Raw genomic sequence first — 20,157 nt, forward strand, 5'->3', positions numbered from 1 at the left:
ATTATATACAGCTTTTCTATGACGACAACCAAGAAAGATGCCTAAAAATAAATTATTGGTTGATGTATATATGTTTTCACGTGCTATATGTTCATGTTCCTCTGTGTATGGTTGTTTATCAGGGTGATGAAAACTCAGAGCAAAAACCTAAAATAACAATATTTTGTCCTCTTGAAAGTGAACACATCACATAATTCCCATGTTCAGACCCCCCCCCCCCCCCTTTTTTTTTTTTGTTTTTAGGTATTAAGATGTTTGAAATGAAAATTAAAGTTCTGCGATCAGATGTAATTTTTTTTCACTCTTGTTTGGGTTTCCATAAAATCCTAAAACCCTATAATGAGGTGTGATAGGAGGACCAGGATGCATGAGACAACAGCTGGCCGCAAAAGAAATGATATAAACTTTATTGGTGGAAACAGAAGTCCAAAAGGGCACAATGGGCCAAAGCCAGCACTGCAAGCAGATAACACATGGAAAATAACCATTGGTACAACAAAAGGACCTGAAAAAGCAAGAGATGATGCAGTTTATACTGTACACAGAAGACCAACTGACCCAAGAGGACAGAATCAGAGAGGAGCAGCCAATCACAGAGGAGGAAAAGGGGCAGGAAGTAAAAACAGGAGGAGACACTAACCTTCAAAGTAAACCAGGACATTACTGAAAGATAACACTAGGGAAACTAGAATAATACAGAAATCAAGACAAGAACTGAAACCTATCAGTAGAACAACTGTAAAGTCAAAACAGGAACAAAAAGAACCAAAAAACAAAACACTTGAAAACCCTGGAACTATGGCACGCCAACTCCTTATAAGAAAAATAAATCACTTTATTTTTGCTCTGCAGAAGAAATCATCCATCTGATAAAATCCAAACATCATGTTCTGAGCTGTAAGCCTTCCTCCGTGGGTGGAACCTGCTCACACCAACGTTTATGGACACTTTTCTAAGAAGTCTCTTGATTTTGTGTTTTGCTACTTGGAGCACCTCAAACCGAGTGCAGTTTACTTCTCTCCCAGGTTTCTCCATATCAAGAGAAGCCTGAGATCTTTCCAGAACAATCTTCATCTAAAAAACACTGCAGGTCAAGTGAGTTTGAGGTGAACTGTCCCTTTAAGGCAGAGTGAGCTGTAGGTGATGTAATGCAGACATGAAATAATGAAGAGAAGCAAAGGTTGCACAGTTAGACAACACAGGTCTGGACTTGCATATGAGTGTGTGTGTTTGATATAAGCTGAATGTCGTCACACAACAAACACGCATCAATCATCTATCCGGAGCATGATGTCACCTTTTATGAGATGGTTTCAACATGCAGACAGAATAAAAAGTACTCATATTTCTGTCTGTCTGATTCTGAGTCAGAAGAAAAGAAAAGTAAGACACGATTTGATTCAGGTAAAACTTAAAATACTGGGACATGGGCAGAGGGAGTGTTTCATGACAATAAGCTTCTTATAAAGTGGGGGAGGCCAAACGGTCACTGGACACATGTGGTCACATCTGGTGCTAATAAAGTGGATCATCAATCAGCATCACATGGGATAATCACTGCAGTATTTACAGAGCACAGACAAGGGCGTGTAGATGTGCTGCAAAGCAGAGATAAGTCAAAAAGAAATAAATGTGGAAAAAACAGCTGGGAAATTCTCAGAGTCTAAAGGAGCTTAAACCAACTGAAATCAGTGTTTTTATAAACTTACCCCAAAGTCATAAACTTAGATAAATCTTAGTCTTAGCTTTATGGACACAGACTGTAAATAAAAGATGGACGTAGCAGCAGTGACATCACTTATCTGTTAGTGAAGTCCTGCTATGAAGCCTCTGTCCGAGGGTTTTCATCATAAATAGCTTAGCCTTTTGAAATGAAGACTTGACGAACGAGGATTGGTACTAACTATTAAACCAGTGAACGCTGCATCCTTATTGGCTGATCAGAGTACTCTCCATCCTCCTGTTTCACTCTCATAAAGAATGATATACACAAAGTATTGTGTAGTACTCAGTAATAGTAGCGCCTGAGCTACTATAAAAAAAATGAAGGGCAGTTTCCACATAGTGTTATACACAAAAGGAAATAACCAGTGGAATCGCCCTCTGCTGGACAGAGTTCAGGTGTAAGGCACTTACACTCACTGGAAATAAACTGAAGGAAGTAAGCAGGACCAAACCCTCTGCTCTCCACTCCAAAAAATATTTAATGTGCTGGAAATCTTCTTTGCTACAATTTCTCCACAATGAACAAATAAATGGGAAATGCTTTGAGTGTTATGAAGGTCCATCCTCTCACATGTAACCTTGCCAGACCACAGTAATAAAAAGGTAAGAGGGCTTAAAAATGCTGGAAAAAATAAAGCCTCGAATTTCAACCCACCCAAATGGATGTGTGAGGGCCTGAAACTCAAATGAATGAAGGTTTATGCAAAATAAATAACTAAATTTACAGAATGTGAGGTGAAACTCATTGACACAAAGGTTATTAACTAGAAGAAATATGAAATTATGTTTTTACATGTATTTATATTCAAACCGAATCTATAACTACTCTGTGTGTAGTGTCTGCATCTGTGTCCAAGGTGCGGAAAATAAATAGACTTTAATGGACTTCAATGCCGTTGGGAGGCGGTAAAACGTCGCTGACGGTGACTAGCAACTCAGACAAACGCGAAGAAGAAGAAGAAGAAGCTGATTAATCCGAGCAGCACCTGAACGCAGCGGCATTAGTGCGGAGAAAGTTCAGACCGAGCTGCAGCAGCTCCGAGGAAACAACGCGGCAACACAGCAGGCTTACCGGTTAACTTTCTGTAATTTCTTACCCATCTCCGTGCCAGAAGACTTACACACAGTCAGCGAGGAAACTTATCAAAGATGCCGGCCACAGAGAAGGACCTGGCGGAGGACGCTCCGTGGAAGAAGATCCAGCAGAACACCTTTACCCGCTGGATCAACGAGCACCTGAAGTGCGTCAACAAGCGGATCGTGGATCTGCAGCTGGACCTGGGCGACGGCCTGAGGCTCATCGCCCTGCTGGAGGTCCTCAGTCACAAGAAGATGTACAGAAAGTACCACCCGAGGCCCACCTTCAGGCAGATGAAGCTGGAAAACGTGTCGGTGGCTCTTGAGTTCCTGGAAAAGGAGAACATAAAGCTTGTGTCCATAGGTGAGTACCGGGTCCATTCATTCATCTGGAAGCTTCCTCCTCAGCTGTGCGCCTCCGACAAAACTTTGTAACATAATAAAAGAGTCCGCACACGACAGGGATACTGGAATATCCAATATTTCTTCTCAGAGTAAAGTTTTCATCCAGTTTTCACTCACTATTCCAGGTTTAAAGCCTCATCGCCCCGTCTTCTGTCCTGGAATGCACGGGCTACCATTTAAAATTCAGGCATTTTATATCTTTGGCTTTTCTATGCGAGAACAAACGTCGCACCTGACTGCAAATGCAGATTTTTGATAATTTTGGACACACACTTCAATTCGGCAGAGATTTTTAACCCAGATAGCACAAATATTCTCTGTAAAATATCAGATTTGTAAGTTTCACGGCGCCGCTATTGCCCGCTTGGTAGCGTTTGGTTAGCAAGGTGAGGCATTGGGGAACTTGAGTCTCTTAAAAGCTGATAAAGTTCACCATTATGCACTCAAAGTAAGCCTGTAGCAAAAGGTAGAAGAAACGTTATTGCTTAAATTATCCGTAATTTAATAAATTCACATTCCCGGTGGCTTCTGTACGTGTAGAGCAGTGTACGACAAGAACTCCTTGCAAAACGTCGTCGATAAATGATCTTTTTAATAATGTCGCGCGTTTATCTGCGATATTAAAGTAATGTTGAATCGATTTAATAAAACCTTTAGAACTAGCGGATGTCCTTTAATTCGGCGTAAACTCATCAAAAATACTTGGACTGCTTTTTAAATTTAGGTTATTTTTATTTATTTTAACGTTTTAAATCTGGGTCGTGTGAGAGTCGTAGAAACGTGGGTGTAAACTTGGCCTTGGCATTCAGGGTAATTTCTGATTAAGTGAATGGTTTTGTTTTTCTGTCAACAGCAGCGTTAAGTGACAGATTTCTGAATTGAGTTTGGCGTGTTGTGGGTGCAGAGTGTGTTTTTAATGAGCAGTCTCCCACAGAGGTGAGGACACACCTGTGTTAATGAGGCCGACCTCGTGGAGAACTCAAGTCTCCTCAAATATTTCACCCTCGGACTCAAAGAAATCAAAGTCAGAGCTGAATGATGTTCAAGAGCTCTTTCCCCCCCTTCCCAGTTTTTTTTTTTTTTTGATTTGCTTTGCAGTCATTCTGCTTCGTGTTCTTTACAAGCTGCTCTTTGCTGGGTGACTAACCACACCTGAATTTAATTTCCATTGTTTGTAGTTTACGTCCCTTTTGTAAATAGTAGATTTTTGTTCCCTTAAGGTAATGTTTTAGAGGGTTAATCATCACTCATGAAATTGATGAGTCAGTGGGGAGGAAATGGATATAGATAGATATAGAGGAGAAAATAAATTTAATTTTTTTGAATTCCCTCTGCTTCCCTTTTAGCTTGTTTTGCACATCTCATCTCAGTGCTTGGTGATTCACTGCAAATCTAAATGCTCTAAATAATTAGATTAATCAGCATAAACTTGATGAAGCAAGAGTACCTGTCCCTGAAAGTTTGGAAAAACAAAAGCTCGTTACTACCAGGACACCTTTTTGTTCTTGTACCTGAGTTTTCATTTATGAAATGAATGAAAATGAGTTAAACTCATGGTCTCTGGATCCTCTGTGCATATGGATGGTTATTTCTGCTCTGAGACATTTTAAGGTGTTTGGTGTCAGGTAGAGAGCTGCTTAATTGGCTCTCTGCTCATGTTTTTTGAGGGTGCTGAGCTGTTTTGCTGTTCATACTGGTGTAAATGGTGGACAAAATAACAGAAGAATCTCTCCAATCTTTCATAGAGGTGTATTTTCTTTATATATTTTTTCCCCATGAGTTTTAGCTCCCTCAGTTTGGCTTTCACACATTCATAACAGAAAACCTACATTTAAAACAAACTGGAGGCATCATGTATGAAAGTTGGACCTTCTCCCAGCTGTTATGGGAATTGTAGTCAAACTGGTCAAAGATTTTTCTTTTTTACTCCTGTGTTTAAAAAAAAAAAAAAAAAAAAAAAAAAAAAAAAATCTCAACATTTAAAATGTGAGATTTTAATCCCAAACAAAATGAAAGAAGAATTTAGTCATCTGCACCAACACTGGTATTTTCAAATTTCCATCCCAGCAGTGCCGAGTAAAGCGGCGGCTGCCGTTTGATTTTCACTAAATGCGTTTGCACTTTGTGCACTGGCTTCACTCCTGTCCTCCGAGGTTGGTGCCCATCCTTGGTCTGTGTCAACGAGCTGATTCACAGCCTGAGTCGGTGTCATCTCTGAGGCAAAATGATCTCATCTCCTCCCTGTGGTTACCTGTTGGCAGGACCAGGTGTGTGTGCTTTGTGATGTGACGAGTAGTCTGGGTTCTTGTTTCCCAGACGGTGAGTTTTGGTCTTTTCATTGGAGCTGCGTTCAGTCCAGCACGACATCCTGTTCAAGAATCGTTCAGTTAAACAAAACACAAAACGTGACACCAAGTCGAGTCAGTGCCAGTATTTCATTGTACTTGTACAATGACAGTAGAGGGCTATTCTAGCCTTTTCTATTTTTATAAGTGTCATACTTTGAAGGCTGAAAAGGGCATAACAGACAAAAGTCACTAATATTAAATAATAATAACAAATAATAACAAAAACACAGAAAAATAAGAGTCCTTGACAAACTGACGAAATGTTTATCTGCCGTTTTCACCTGAAGGTCACCTGCCTGTTCAGCTCTTATAAATAGCACCACTAATTACATGAAATGGATTCAGAGCATGAGTTAATAGCTGTACCTCATTTATTTTAATGTTTTGACAGAGTCCTGAACAAGCTGCTGGTTATCTTTTTGTAAGAGGGGGGGGGGGGGATCACCTTGATCCAGCTAGAGATGAATGCACTCTGTTTTTAATAACAATAGTGAGTCAGGCTTTGGTGATATTTCTGAGATGTAAGAAAGCAGTTTTCGTAATAAAATCAAAGTGCAGTTTGAGTCTAAAATAACTCAATGACCTGCCGCTGCTGAGATTAAACGAGTGGTTAACTTTAGACTAACAGATTGTGTCCAGAACGTCTCTCAGAAGCCTGAATGTGTCGCGTTTCCACAGCTGAGCTGCGTACAGCCTGCTTTCGAGTTCATTTGAGACCAGAGCAGCTTTTATACCTAATCAGACGTCTCCATCTGAACTCTGGTTGAAGAGGGAGGGAGACACCTAAAAAACTAACCACGCCGAGTGAGCTGAGGTCGGAGTGCGTTCAGCTACGTAACGCTGTGGTGGACAGTTGGTTTTTCCACACTTGAAAGGAAATGACTGCCTGACTGGGTGGGACGTGCACACAGTTGGGCAGAGCTGGTCCTGTTTCAGCTTTCAGACATGAAGCAGAAGACTGTGATTACCTCCTTTTATGAAGAAGGCAAATATTTAGTGCCTGCTGACAGTGACTTTATGTAACCTATAGTGTGTTCATTATAACAAACTCTTGTTTAAGTAGTAGTTGATTATTGGTGAGAGAGAGAGCTGAAGGAAGATCAGCTCTCTTCTATCAAAGATCTTGAGTGATGGGAACCATCGGCCTGCCTTACGGGTTTAGGTTTGAGGAAGTGTTTTGAATACAAAAGGGTTAGCTGATGGCTAAATTTGGTCGAAAAATTTGTTCCAAAACAGAAGTTGTTGAACTCTGTGTGTTCAGGAATATCTCTGTTGTAACAGAGAAAGGGTTCAAACTGCTGATCTCTCATTCTGACATCCATCTCTTATCCTGATGTGATGTCATGAGTTCATGTGATCATGTTGCTTTAATGGCCCTCGTAAACCTGCAGATACAGAGTAGGACATCAGAGGCCTGCACGATGAAGCAGGATTTAATCCTGAATTTTCAGGTTTAAAAATGTGGTTCATTCATATTTGGGGGGGGGGGGGAATTTGTGCTGCAGACTTCACCTGCTCCACCGCACGTTATGTTCAGAATAGGAAGAGAGATCAGCAGGTACGGCTGCCTACTGGGCAGTCACATGGTTTCCTCTTTCAGGTGAACGTGCTCATAACTACATTGATAAACCCTGAGCTGGCTTATCGGTTATTCCAATTAACCTGATCGATGTTGGAATAAGTGAAGCCAGATAAGGAGAAGGGAATGATGTACTTTCAGCACATCTCTGGGTCAAACCTGTTTTCATTTTTCTTCATGGGGTAAAAGGAGCCTGTTAGCTGTGGAGTTCATAATCACCAGGTGGATTTAACATTAGATTAGCTTTTTAAATGAACGCTTAAACGGCACGTTGACTCTGGTTTTGTGGAAGTGAAGCATGTCCAGATCTCAGACAGGCCATTTGGAGCTGATCCAAAACCACCTTCTTGCACGTCTGGTTGTTCATTTATGCGCAGCGCTCCAGCTGCTTTCACTTTTTATTGTTCAGCTGCAGTCTGAAGGGCGTGCCATCTGTGGCACAGGTAGTACTGGCTCGTTTTAAAAGTCGTGTTTCGCAACACATGTAACATCTCACAAATGTTTGCATGTCAGTGCAATACTCGGTAGTCTGAGTTCACTGTGACGCATTTTACAGAAAGTCCACACGACATCAGTGTGAAAATGTGCTCAGGTCCCACCTGGACGTCTAAGAGGCTCCGGTGTGTTTTCACAGGTGCCGACAGCTTGTCAGATACCTCACCACCATGACAGGTGGAGCATATGAGCCAAGTAGGAAGGGGTGAGGGAGGGCAGGCGTGTGGAAGCTCGGTTAGGCCATGTCCACACTCATACGCTTTCGTTTGAAAATTCATCTTTTTCTCTCAGATTTGGCCTTCCGTCCACACTGAGACGGCGTTTTTGGTCAAGGAAAACTGAGCTTTTTGAAAACGCTCTCCAAAGCAGATACATTTGAAAACATTGTTTTCACGTCAGCGTGGACCACGAACCTGGAGCCTTTTCGAAAACGATGACGTATTTTAGTCATGTGTTGCAGTCGTGACCAATAAAACTAAGATTACGCAGAGCGTTTTTAGACAAACGCCATTTTCAAATTTATCCGGATTAGTGTAGACATAGCCTTAAACTCGTCACCCTCTCACCTGCACACTTTCACTCCATTTACGTGTTTGCGTTAAGGGTCTGCACCTGAGACCACGCCACAAAAGTGCAGCGCATGTTTTGCGTCTCGTGTGGAGGAAACTCTTAAATAAAACAAAAATGGAGCACAAAGTTTCACTAAACCGATCTGTTAAGATTAAAAATGTCTTATTGAAAGATTAGGGAAGAGTTTACTGGTCCTAAACTATAAATGTCAAAAAGGAAAGCTGAAAAGTCACCACAAAGTGACTTGTCACCCATCATTAAGGCAACCTCCCCTTTAGCCTTAATGATGGGTTTTCACAGTTCAGTATATATCAGTAGTTTTTTGTGTTTTTCAAAGGGAAGCTACACTGCAGCAATGACTCTTAACTTCTGATGCGCAGACAGTTATTTTGTTACATGAGCAGGCTGAAATATGCCAGAAACCACTGGGTTTTTGAAAAGGTTGCTCCCACTCTGCTTTCAAAGGGTTAAAACTCAGTCGGTGAGCAGCTGGTTAGGGTTTGGTTGAAGGAGAAACTACAGATTCAGTGCAAGCTTCAGGGACAAGCTAATTTCCCACCACAAAAAATAAGTGGTGAGCTGAATAAAACTGAATTTCCTCCAATGGCGATGTGACTTACTGCATACTGGAAGCTCGTTTCCGTCACAGAGGCGAGGCCATCTCAAAGCTCGTAGCTCATATCACAACCCAGCCCCATGGTTAGGAAACCCTTCAGCAACCAGAAGTGACTCCACACGGAGTTGCTCATCAGACTGGGAGGGTGGAGAAGACAGACTGGCATGTGGCCAAAGTGATGTAACTCCACATCCTTTTCAGCTCTGTTAATGTATTGCTGTGGTGTGGGGACCCCTGAAGAAGGCCCCTGGCTTTTGTCTCTAATGCACACTGAATATTTTCAGTGCGTGCGACCTCTTCAGAGCTTGAATGCACTTTGTTTAATTTTAAGTTTTGGTTCAGGGACAGCTGCCGCTGTGCTTTCAGGCTCTCTTCTGCCTCTCCTCGAGCTCCAGGCAGATCAATAGTTCCTCAGTCGACTGCTTTCAGTGACTGCCGGGGTTCAGGGCATCTGTGTCATGTTTAAACACCAAATGTCACAGTGGTAGCAATAAAGCACATCGATTACACCACAGCTGCTCGGTTTTGTATGCTTAGATTCTCACCGCAATCTTAAATTTTCTGTCTTTTATTTAATTTGCCAAAGAAATTTCCTTTATCATAAAATCAGAATTGGAGTGACTTGAATCTTATTTACGACCTTGGTAAACACTTTCCTGATTAGTTTATTGTCTGAATAGCTGGTTTCAAGTCTCACTGACAGCATGGTGATGTTGATTCAGTAAATATTGCCTCCTCATTAGTGCTCGAAGAGGATAAAGCAGGGTATGATTTTTAGAACAGGCCTATCAGTTTTCAAGCAGTGTCACAGAGAAGGTGTTTGTAAGCAGGAGGATGGAGTCACACAAGTTACCTGGACTTTGAACTGAGAGATCACGAGCTTAGCCGTCTAGACGTTAAAGTCATTTGATTGTGGCGTAGTTTGTTTTTTCTTAACCTCTGGCGATTGGAAACTCGTACACTGGCGTCAGCTTGAAGATGTAGTTATTTCCTACAGAGCTAATGTCACACCAACAATGCTAAATTTGGGTTGGCTGACCAAAAAAGACGAAGGGAAAAAAAGCACTACTTTGTACAGCAGCGGGTTTCCTCCTCAGCTGGCAGCAGAGCAGCAAACACAGGAACACCCACCGGTTTCCTGGCGTATTTTGTCTTTGTGCCTCTGCCCCCATCCTCTGCATCTCAGCTTCCACTTAATTCAGCTATGCATCGTGGCCTTTAGATATGCCGGACAATCAAAGTGAAATCACTCATATTTAACTCCTAATAGTTTACGGAATAACTATTAAGCTTCGTTAGGCAGTGCAACCGCAGTGAAACCCTACAATCCTACCAGATCCGGGCTTAAAAGCAGAGGCAATGGAGCTTTTTCAGTGGTAGCTCCTAATCTTAGGAGCAACTCACCTTTTCACATATAAGCTGCCCAGGCCCTCAACACTCTTAAAAACTTATGTGGATAATAAAAGCCAGTATATGCTGCTCAGCAAGTCCCAAAAACAAGCAAGAACAGTCTCTTATTTATTTGGTTTGTTTGGTTTTTAAGTGTATATTGTGTTTAGTGGTTATTTTATAGTGTACATTCTCTTTAACTGGTAGACATTTGGTCAACTGAGGTTGTTTAAAATGTGCTTTAAAAATAAACTTTGACTGGACTTGAAAGTTGAACTTCTGTGTATGTGTGAATGAATACATTTAATGCAGCCGGCTAAATGTCTGGTCCAGATGACTAATTTGTTTCTGCAGCATGGTTCAGGTGAAAACTGTTCATGAAGCTGGAGCTTGCGAAGTTGCCGTGTTGTAACGCTTTTTCTGCAGGTTCCCGAATCTCTGCAGAGGCCGTGTTTATCCTCTGACAGGAGTTTGATTTAAGAAGCAAATCTTTACCGCCTTAGAGAGAAATCTATCCCTGAATGAACCTTGTGTGTCTGTTTGGAGCTGGAATCATCATTCTGAGATTGCGACACCTTATATGCACACTTTCTTTGCCTACCTCTTTTTGGACATTGGCCAGTGAGTTGAGAGGTGTGAAGGCGTTGGCCCATCCACTTGTGCAGACCGGTGTGCTGCATCATGATTGGGAAAGCTGATGGATTTATGGAGTAGCTGTGACGTGATCAGTTTAAGTTGGAGAAAAACATCTGGATTATCTTGCTCATCTGTTAATCCTATGTTGGCTAAAACAGTTTGAGTCACTGGGGCTTCTTAGCTGTTCTTTGCCTTATACACATTGTGACACAGTAAATGGTAAATGGCCTGTATTTGTATAGCGCTTTTATTAGTCCCCCGTGTGTGCAGACAGCGCATGCTCATTAAAACATGCTTGTTTGTACAAGTAGTTCTTCTCTGCTTCAAACTGCTATAAAGATGGGCCATGTCTGACCATGAGGGGCATCCAAACAGTAGAAAGATGGCCGAAAGGCAATAGTTTCAGGCAGTTGAACCCAGGGGATGTGTTGTGGCCCTGAATGAAACAAATGGCATTAGTGTGAACTGGGAATCATGCAAAGCTTATAGACTAACAATATGGAGTTGGAAAAAATCACGATGGGTGTAATGGAGGTGTTGCGTTGTTATTAGCAGTTTGTGTACATCTAGTTTATCAGGTTTCTGCTGAGGCTGAAACGAGGAATAACTGCATGGAAAAACAAATTTAGGATTTGGAAACACTGGATGGAAATCTGTGCAAAACCAGCGTGAATGCATGACAGAAGTGCTAAACGCCACCAATTAAACAAACCACCTGGGACAAATTGTAAGGCGAGCAGAGGTAAGTATTTAGCCTTGAGCCAAATACTTTTTTTTTATCTTTTTTTTTTATTTTTTTTTTTATACATGTCCAACATTAAAGCTGCATAAATGACTTGCAGTGCATATAATTACCTTGAGTGGCTTTCCTGCTACTGGTGTGACTCAAGTGTGAAAACTAAACACACATCTGAACAAAAGAACAACTGTTTGGATAAATTCACACGCTCTGCATAACATTTTATGTTTAAAGTAAAATGCAGACGAGACGGGTACCTCGATGGTTGCATGCTGTGAAAGATAAATGGCTACATTGCTACCAGGATAACCTTGCACCAGAGCACATAAGATAGTGGTGCTTCTTTCTCTAGGTGTAGCTTTAAATATTCACAGCCTTGCCTTCAGAGTGACAGTTCTGTCACTTGAGCAAAATTTAAGTTCTAAATAACGTTTTGCTTTTATGGAAGCCTGAAATGTCTCTGCTTCCTGTTTCTAGTGCAGCTTTTGTGTAATTGCACAAAATCATATAATGGAAGCTTGTGTTTTGGAATGGAGAAGTAGCTGTAGTCTGTTTTATGTCCCTGTCTGATCATTACTAACACTCTACAAGCTAGCATTGCTTGCATGCTCTTCTTAGCCTGTGCTTGCCCCGATTAGTGTTTCTTCATTTATTGTGTCAGGAATATGACGTCACCTGTGCTGGTAAATTTAGTTGAATAATCCTGCCTTCAACTGGTTTCTGTCCCTGTTTGCAGTGCTGTTCTACATCTGCCTCAGTGTGAGAGGAACCAGGTGAGAACAGGCCTGACGGGATCTGTAGCTTTCAGGTGTGACCTTAATCAGGCGGCGTGACCTCTTCTACATGCAGAGTTAACCTGTGGTGCCTCCAGGCCCTGTTTTTCCAAGAACAACCCCAGCTTTCAGTGGGAGAATTTTTCCACTTCTGTTTGCATTTTCAGAATGTCAAACTTTCCTGGTTGTTCAATCGGCAGCAGACAATCAGTCCTGCTTTTTGTTTTGGGGTTTTTTGTGCTCTTTCGAGTCTTTGTTTCTCATGTCTCACAACAGATGTGAGATGGTGTGAAATCTTTATACTTTGATCTACTGTTAATCAAAATGCCCCACACTCACAGTGAAGGGACTGAAACGGTTTATTAAAACAAAGAACTAATTGTTTCCTCCTCTTGTCCTGCTCGATGCCACGCCTAATTGACAGTATACCTCAAAGATTAAAACTGTTCTGCAAAAGATGCACTGCTGTGTCCTCTGTTGGCTCCTGTCATCCAGCTACATTTTAGGAAATTATTGTACTCGAGCATGGCGTACTGAGGTTGACTGTTAGGTCATGGGCGGGATGGAGACACAAATGAGGGGGAAAAATGAAAAAATCCTGCTTTTATCCTTTGCTTCACCTAGCGTGACCCCCTGAATGTGACTGATCAGACATGGAACTCAATAGAGTTCAGTAAACTCATAGAAGACCTCAACACACTTGTTGTATGACGTTTAGTGAATTCAGAGCTGCCACACTTGTATAAAAAGAATCGCCTGTATTGAAAGTGTTAGTCTTTCTGGACCTTGACACAAAGTTGGATCTGCAAGATTAGATTTCTTCTTGTCCTGCTGTTTTTACTGCTACCTGCGTGGAAGGACGACTGACTGGAATGCCTTAGGACTCTGGGAACTGTCACAGGAAAATGTTGACTAATGTTTTGAAAGTTGGGGAAAAAAACTCATCTAATGCCACCTGGAATAGCTAGCTTTTTACACCGAAACTGAGTCCTTCTGACCCAAATATACAATATTGTATATGTGTAGTCTGTACCCTTCAGTATCTTAGACAAATGTTCACTTTTTCTTTTGAGTGCGCAGCAATTACGTTTACATCCAGTCAGGCTTCTGCTTTTCTAAAAATGTTCCAATGAAAGAATTTAAAACTTGACACTTCCTGGAAAAACGGGAGTCGAGACTTATTGATTCTGAGTCTTGACTTTGTACTAAATGGATTTGACACTCCTGTAACATGACTAATCATTGACAGATAAATCCATAATGAAGATGCGCATCGTCTTCATATCTGCTGACGAGCGTCGGGCCGCTCTCGGCGCATTTAGTGCTGCCTCCCTCGGGGAGATATTAGCTAATCTGCTGGCTGGCTGCTCCTCTCTGGGAGCAGAAACCTCACCGTGCACGCACTCTCACACTCTTGAGTTCACCCTTTCTCTTTTGGCCATTTGTTGCCATGGTGATGTGTATCAACAACAGTCCACGTCCAGCTCGCCTCATTGAACTCTGACAGCTGATAGATGTTTGGTTTCTGTCTGCCAGGTCTCGGTTTAAAGTTCAGGCTTTGACACAGATTTCTGGATGTGTTTCTGACGTGTTTTCTGTTTTCATTTTTGTGTGTTAGTTTACCACTCTAAACTTTTTATCAGAGCTCAAAACACAGATAAGAGAAACGGCTGTCAGTCGAAGAGTCACTGAAGCACAAACTCTGAAACTGTTCATGCACGTCATGTTACTTGCGGTTTTTATAATCTTCCGCCGGCCTGGACCTGATCATAATCTTGATGCCAGCAAAACTGGCGAGTACATTAATGGGAGAAACGCAGCTGTGTGAGAAGATCATCTCGACAAACTCAGCTGTACGTCTAAAGGACAAAGGCCACTCTTTCGTGGATGCCAGAATTCACACTTTGGACTGAGGAGACGGTTGGTTTGAAAGACGAGCGAAACGGGCCGTCTCTGTCCCCTGAATAACACAAACTCACAGCCACCTACAAATGCAGACTTGAGATCCCTTCTCAAGCATCTCAACCCCAACTCGCAACTTGTGTCAGGTGACCTCAATAGTTTATGTGATTTGGTGGGATATCTACTCGTTTAACCCGAAACCTCTGGTGGTAATGACGCCCACCTTTTTCCACGCTGTCTGATGTGATAACACAGATGATCAGTAATGGGTCAATGACCTTCTGTAGGGTTCATACCTTAGGGTAAATACATGGGACTCGCCACCTTTTTTGGTTTTAGAACTTAAGTGACTGGACTTAAGTATTTTCCTTTTAAGCTCGTAAGATCACCATGACCTGAATAACTGAGAATCAGCCACACCTTATGCTTAATGCAAAGGGTGGACATGACCACTGTGGTGTCGGCATTGGAGTTTTGGCTGCTGTAAAATTTTTTTATTTATTTTTAAAGTCAGAAGTGACCATACCTGTACAAGAGGGTCAAGTTATCAGCTAACACTAGCAACTACTACTGACAGGTTCACTAAGATGGCATGTACTGATGCCACTGGCCGATATTTCTGCTGCTTATTAGCTTTGCCATCTAAATGTTGAAAGATGGCATGAGGCACTGAGACTTTATAGAAAGTCTCTGACCGAGATTTCTTAGTTTTCCTGGAATAATGGGGAAAACATGACTGCAAAAAACCAAACCAAAACAGTGCAGCAGCATTGGTACCCAACCATCCTGACTCTGATTAGTTCACAGTAATTCAAACTGTAATATCCTCATTTATGTTCAGTTTCAGCCACAGACTCTCTCTGTGATTTTTGGCTCACTGACAGACTTTCTTAAGGTTAGTTATTCAGTGGCTCCAGAATGAACACTTTCATAGAAACCAGAAATGGCTGAAACTGAATTGGTGACATTGTTGTTGAGTCTCATCACTGTGAAGAACAGTCGGTATCGAGGCAAAGATGGAGGTGTGGGGGCTGAACGCACACACACAGAGGAGTGATTGATAACACTGGCAGAAAGGCCTCAAGGTCGGGCCAGTGAGACGCATTCTTCCTACTTGTCATGGCAACCTCAGTAAACAGAGCTGCTGATTGGCCGAAGTAACCTGAGGGTGGCGGATGAGTATGGGTGTTAATAAACAGGAAGTGTCACGTAACTTGGAGCATTAGGAGCATGCCTCATGATGTGTTCAGGTACCATGAGAAAGGTCAGAGATTGTTCTGTGAGGAAATGCAGGTGACGTTGCAGCACACGGGAATCACAACCTTACAGAACATTTAGTCACTCTTTTTGTAGCATTCAATTAAAGAAGTATAAAAAATTTATCTGAATAAATGTGCACCTCTTCTTGTCATTTCTGATCATTTAATGAACTGTATGTGATACTTGTATAAATCAGAAAACTGGTGTAAAATTATTACAGTATTTGATGGGAGCAGAAGACTTTCTTCAGGGTGTTCAGGAAAGAACTCTTGTGAGATGTGATGATAGAAGTTCTGTGACAGAAACCAGGTAATGCTTTTCACTTTGTCTTTGGCTGATCCTCTCCTTCAGCGTTATCCCCATATACACTTGGGGACCACTTTCAGTATTGAATGTTTTGGATTAGATGCGTTCAATCTGTTGTGGATGAAATGGAGACCTGCCAGTTTTCTCTAAATGCATTCATATACAGTATCGAGCTATCCTACTGTCATTCAAATGTAAGTGGGTGGATATCAGTTTGAGTTCTTTGATGTGCTCTGAGGGACAAAGACCTTGCATCAGGCCCGTTGTCTCGGATACCCAATCACTCAATGGGTGATCCAAACATCTGTTCAGTGCATCCTTGCCTGAAGGATCTAGTGATGAGCTAGTCTACCTTTTGAGCCACAGCTGCCCATCGATCTTTGGTGTTCATTACATTTAATAATAAATAAATAAATATTAAAAGTTACAAATGATAAATTAAACCCAACTTTTCAGTTATATCAGCCTAATGACTAAAGGTCTGTGCTGGTTTTAAGTTTCCACATCAGTCGTGTAAGCTGCTGATTGGATGAGGATTGCTTTCAAACATCTTCTTAGGTGACCTCACAGAAACTTGGTTTGGGCTGACTAACCAGCGTCAGTCTCCAGAACCAAGTTTCTAAAATTAAATGTTCTTTTTAAGAGAATCAGTTTCACACTCGTACTAAATTTAACAGCAGTGGATTTTTAGTTGAGCACAGCACTTAAAACATAATAATTAAGTGCAGAGTTCATGATTTGTTTTCATTTCCTTTGGAAACTGGAGCTTTTAGGATTCTCGGAGGGTTCCTGTGTCTGAGTCATTGGACGGAGGAGTGTTTAAGTTGGCCGTGTTTGCGCTCACTGAAACCTCATCGCTCCACTCTTACCGAAACCTGTTTGCTCCTTCATCTGTTTCACTTCCTTGGTTTCCATCCTCCAGGAGGAGAACAAGCCATCATGGCGGTGTCATATTTATGGCTCCGGCCTTCGCTCCTCTTCGCTGCAGATGTTGCTACTGTGGCTTGACTGAACTGTGTCAGCATGTAGAGGAGCAGAAACATGGGCCATCCAGATGAGGTTGTTTTCAAGTCCGCAGTCTCATCCTCAGCTCCCTGTTTACAGCCTCTGTAGAGTTGTGTGTCATCACTGAGAATAACTGCAACCAGATCAGTAATTGCAACCAGATCACAGCATGTGTCACATACAATAAGTCCAAAACTAGAAGCATAACTAGATAAATCTGGATAACATCTGCAGTGTTTTATTCTTTGGTTCTTCAACCTTGAAGGATGGCATTAGAGAAATTAAGGAAGCATGACCCAAGGTGTTGGAACATAAAGCACTTTTTTTTCTCTCTTTTTGTAGGGGAAGACAAAACTGCTTTCATGTTTTCGCTGTCAGAGCAAGCTCGCGCTAACACACTATAAAAACCACCAGTGCGAAAAACACCAGCACATTCCCCAAGTTCTCCTCGTCATTCGGTGGGTTTAATTATACATTTCTTCCTCAGAGCCTGTGAACTGAGGTTATTGTGGAGACCGGGTAACTCTGGACCATGTAAACTCTTTGCAGTGTTATTGGTCTAGTCTAAAATTGTGAGGTTATGGTATAAGTGGCAAACTGGAAGAAGTAACTTTCTGTGAAACGCTCAAAGATTCTCAGAGTAAGAGCTTTATTTTTTCTATTCCTGACTTAACTGGAGGAGCTCTTCACGATTTTGCTCAAATCCTTGTGTTGGGAAAGTGGCACAACTTTGGGAAACTGTCATGATTTTATTGCATTACAGCATTTGTCTGATACTAAAATTACTGGGAAAAGTCGTTCGGCTTTAGGCCAGCTGAAACTGTTGATCCAAAGGGGTCCAGCTTCAACTCCACCTTACGCATCTCCTCGCTGAGAAGCAATAATGTCTAAGTATAGACGGTCGGTTTACTCACTGGTGTAATCCTGGTTTGTCTGAAGAGGTAAAGGTAGTTTTTGTTAAGTCTAGAAGGTTTAAATCATTGTGAATTATCTAAAGCTGTTAAAGAAATTTGAAGAAGTTAAAAACTGCTCTTTATATCAGAATGAATCAACCAGGCGAGTCATAAGAACATTTCTGTAATGAGGATTTCCCCCAGTACGTAGTTCTCTGCCCCCCCCTTTTTTTTTTTTTTTTTTTTTTTTTTTTTTTTAATTTTTAAAACTGCTCAATGTCCATCTATTCATTTATTAGTATTGTTTTATTTATTTTTGTTACTATTGGCATGGGTTCACCAGAGTCCCGGGAGTTTGTACAGCTGCCTGTATGAAGCAATCATGTTATTAAAATTACTCATTCTTTGGGATACTGACCCAAGAAAAGGCAAAGCCTCTTGTTAAAATGTTGGTAGGGCTAAACAAAAATAACGAAAGTAAAATATCAGCAGCACACACCCTGACAACAAAACTGTGCTAGTAAAATACTGTCCTGGTGGTGAAAATTTGAGCTAAAAATGTCGTATTAACTCAAAGTATCTAAAGGTCTGACTGGATGCTTCTTGGTCAACTGCACTATAGGAGTTGCACTTAAGGCTCTTGTCTAAAAATGTCAGTGTTCTCACAGGATGTCGTTTTTTTTTTTTTTTTTTTTTTTTTTTTTTTTTCCTCCCTGTCTTTGCACAAAGTAGGTTAAATAACAAGTGTAATAATGCAACACACATAAAGTGCTGACATTTCTAAAATCCAGTGTAGCCTCACAACAACACACAAAGCTAAAATGTGCTGTCTGTGTGCCAAATGTCTCATTCAGATGTGACTGAAATCTCCTCAAACTGAGGATTTGAGAGAGGAGGAAAAAAAAAACTGGCCCCAGGGCGAGTTTCTGCGCCTGAGAACATGTGAGGCAGCGCGCTCTGATTGGACGATCCCCCGGTGCGGTTGTAGCATTTGATGTCGACCTTGAAGATGTTTAATGTATACACATAAATAAAGGGTTTGTGGTGTTTATAGTTTCGTTCCCTCCCACGCTAATGTGTGTGAGACCCGGGCCTCAGTGTGGCTGCAGAAAAGGTAACACGAGAGCGGCCGGGATATCGACTTACACGCATGCTCGCCCCTTCTCTGCACACAGAAAAGTACCTTTGTTTGTTTCGGCTGTAAATGCAACAAAAAAGTTTTTGCACTGAGAAGCTTTAAAGAAGCACATGTCAGCTGAAATCCACCAAACATTTAGAGGTTTTACTACAGTTTCACCTGTTTTTGATTGGAGTTGTCACAGTTGAGACTTGTTACTTATTTATGCTCCTCTAATTGGGTTCTTTTAATTTTATTTAGCACTGAAGGAAATTTGTCAGCATGGAACAGAATGACAAACACAATCGCTCTAAAATCAGCCATTTTAAGGATATTTGCTTTTTATTTCCCCCTAATAAGGCTATTGTGGCTCTATGGGTGGTAAGTTCACACACTTCCTCACCTGTCGAGTCCGATTCCAACAAAGACTGGTGCCTTTGTGAGGAAAATAAAATGAAGCCATTGTGGGAAGCACTATAAGCTGCAGTTCCTCTACTGGCCTCTTGGTCTGGCTGCTTTCAGGAATCTTCCAATGGTGACATAAAAGGTGGACTGAGCTTCTGATGATCTGAACGATGGCTGGGTACCCAGACAGAAAACGAACTCCAGGTTTTTGGGACTCCTGTGAGCCTCTGGGGCTGATCACCAACACTTTGTTCACTTATAGTAAAGAAAGATTTATAACAATACCCCAAACTCCCTTTAGCTCTGGTTAAAACCTCTTTGAGAAGGTGCCCAATGTGTTTCTCTGACTGAAACCTCTTGCATGTGCATGTGGAAATCTTTTGGTTTGGTTTGAATAGACATGATTAGAAAAAGGGATTTCAGTTTACAGGAAACTGTGCAGATTGTTTTTCATTTTGGGGTATTGTAGTGATGCAGCTACAGTAGATTAAGTGGCGCTATGTTGGAAAAACAAAAACATGGCACAGTATCCTGAACCCAATAAAGGTTTGATCGTCGTGTCCAACTATCCTATCAGCTGACTGTTTGGGTGTTTTCAGATATCTAACAATGAAACTTGTGAACAGGAACAATGGAGACCGATTTAAATTATGTTGCGGTATCATCAGAGGTGAAAAATGGCCCACACTCACACAGACGCTGGACTGTCTCACAGCTGATCATGCATTTATGAAGGGGAGCTATTGTCATGTCGTCTGTCATTGTGAAATGGTGCTGAGCTGTTTTTGATGCAGGAAGTGTGATCTTTTGTCTGGGTGTAGTGGCAGCAGACATGACGCAGAGTTTAGCGCAGCCACTGTGTGCCAAATATTTAGTTAATGATGACTATCAGAATGACAGGAAGACGATACACTGCT

At 41.6% G+C, this 20,157-nt stretch overlaps 1 protein-coding gene across 8 annotated transcripts in view; it reads left to right on the forward strand.

Moving 5' to 3' along the window:
* Positions 1-2,711: 2,711 nt before the first annotated feature.
* Positions 2,712-20,157, forward strand: part of flnba (filamin B a) — a 63,497-nt gene continuing 46,051 nt past the window's right edge. For all 8 annotated transcript variants that reach the window (XM_086292981.1, XM_086292982.1, XM_086292983.1 and 5 more), the window contains exon 1: positions 2,712-3,166. In XM_086292981.1, the coding sequence (XP_086149107.1) occupies positions 2,875-3,166 (292 nt within the window). In that variant the 5' untranslated portion in view covers positions 2,712-2,874. The remainder of the gene's footprint in view (positions 3,167-20,157) is intronic.

The sequence above is a fragment of the Aulonocara sp. 'chitande type north' Nkhata Bay genome, linkage group LG5, assembly GCF_057382095.1.
Source record: "Aulonocara sp. 'chitande type north' Nkhata Bay isolate Kocher_YH1m ecotype deep benthic linkage group LG5, A_spYH_male_GT1.1, whole genome shotgun sequence".
NCBI classification, from domain to species: Eukaryota; Metazoa; Chordata; class Actinopteri; order Cichliformes; family Cichlidae; genus Aulonocara; species Aulonocara sp. 'chitande type north' Nkhata Bay.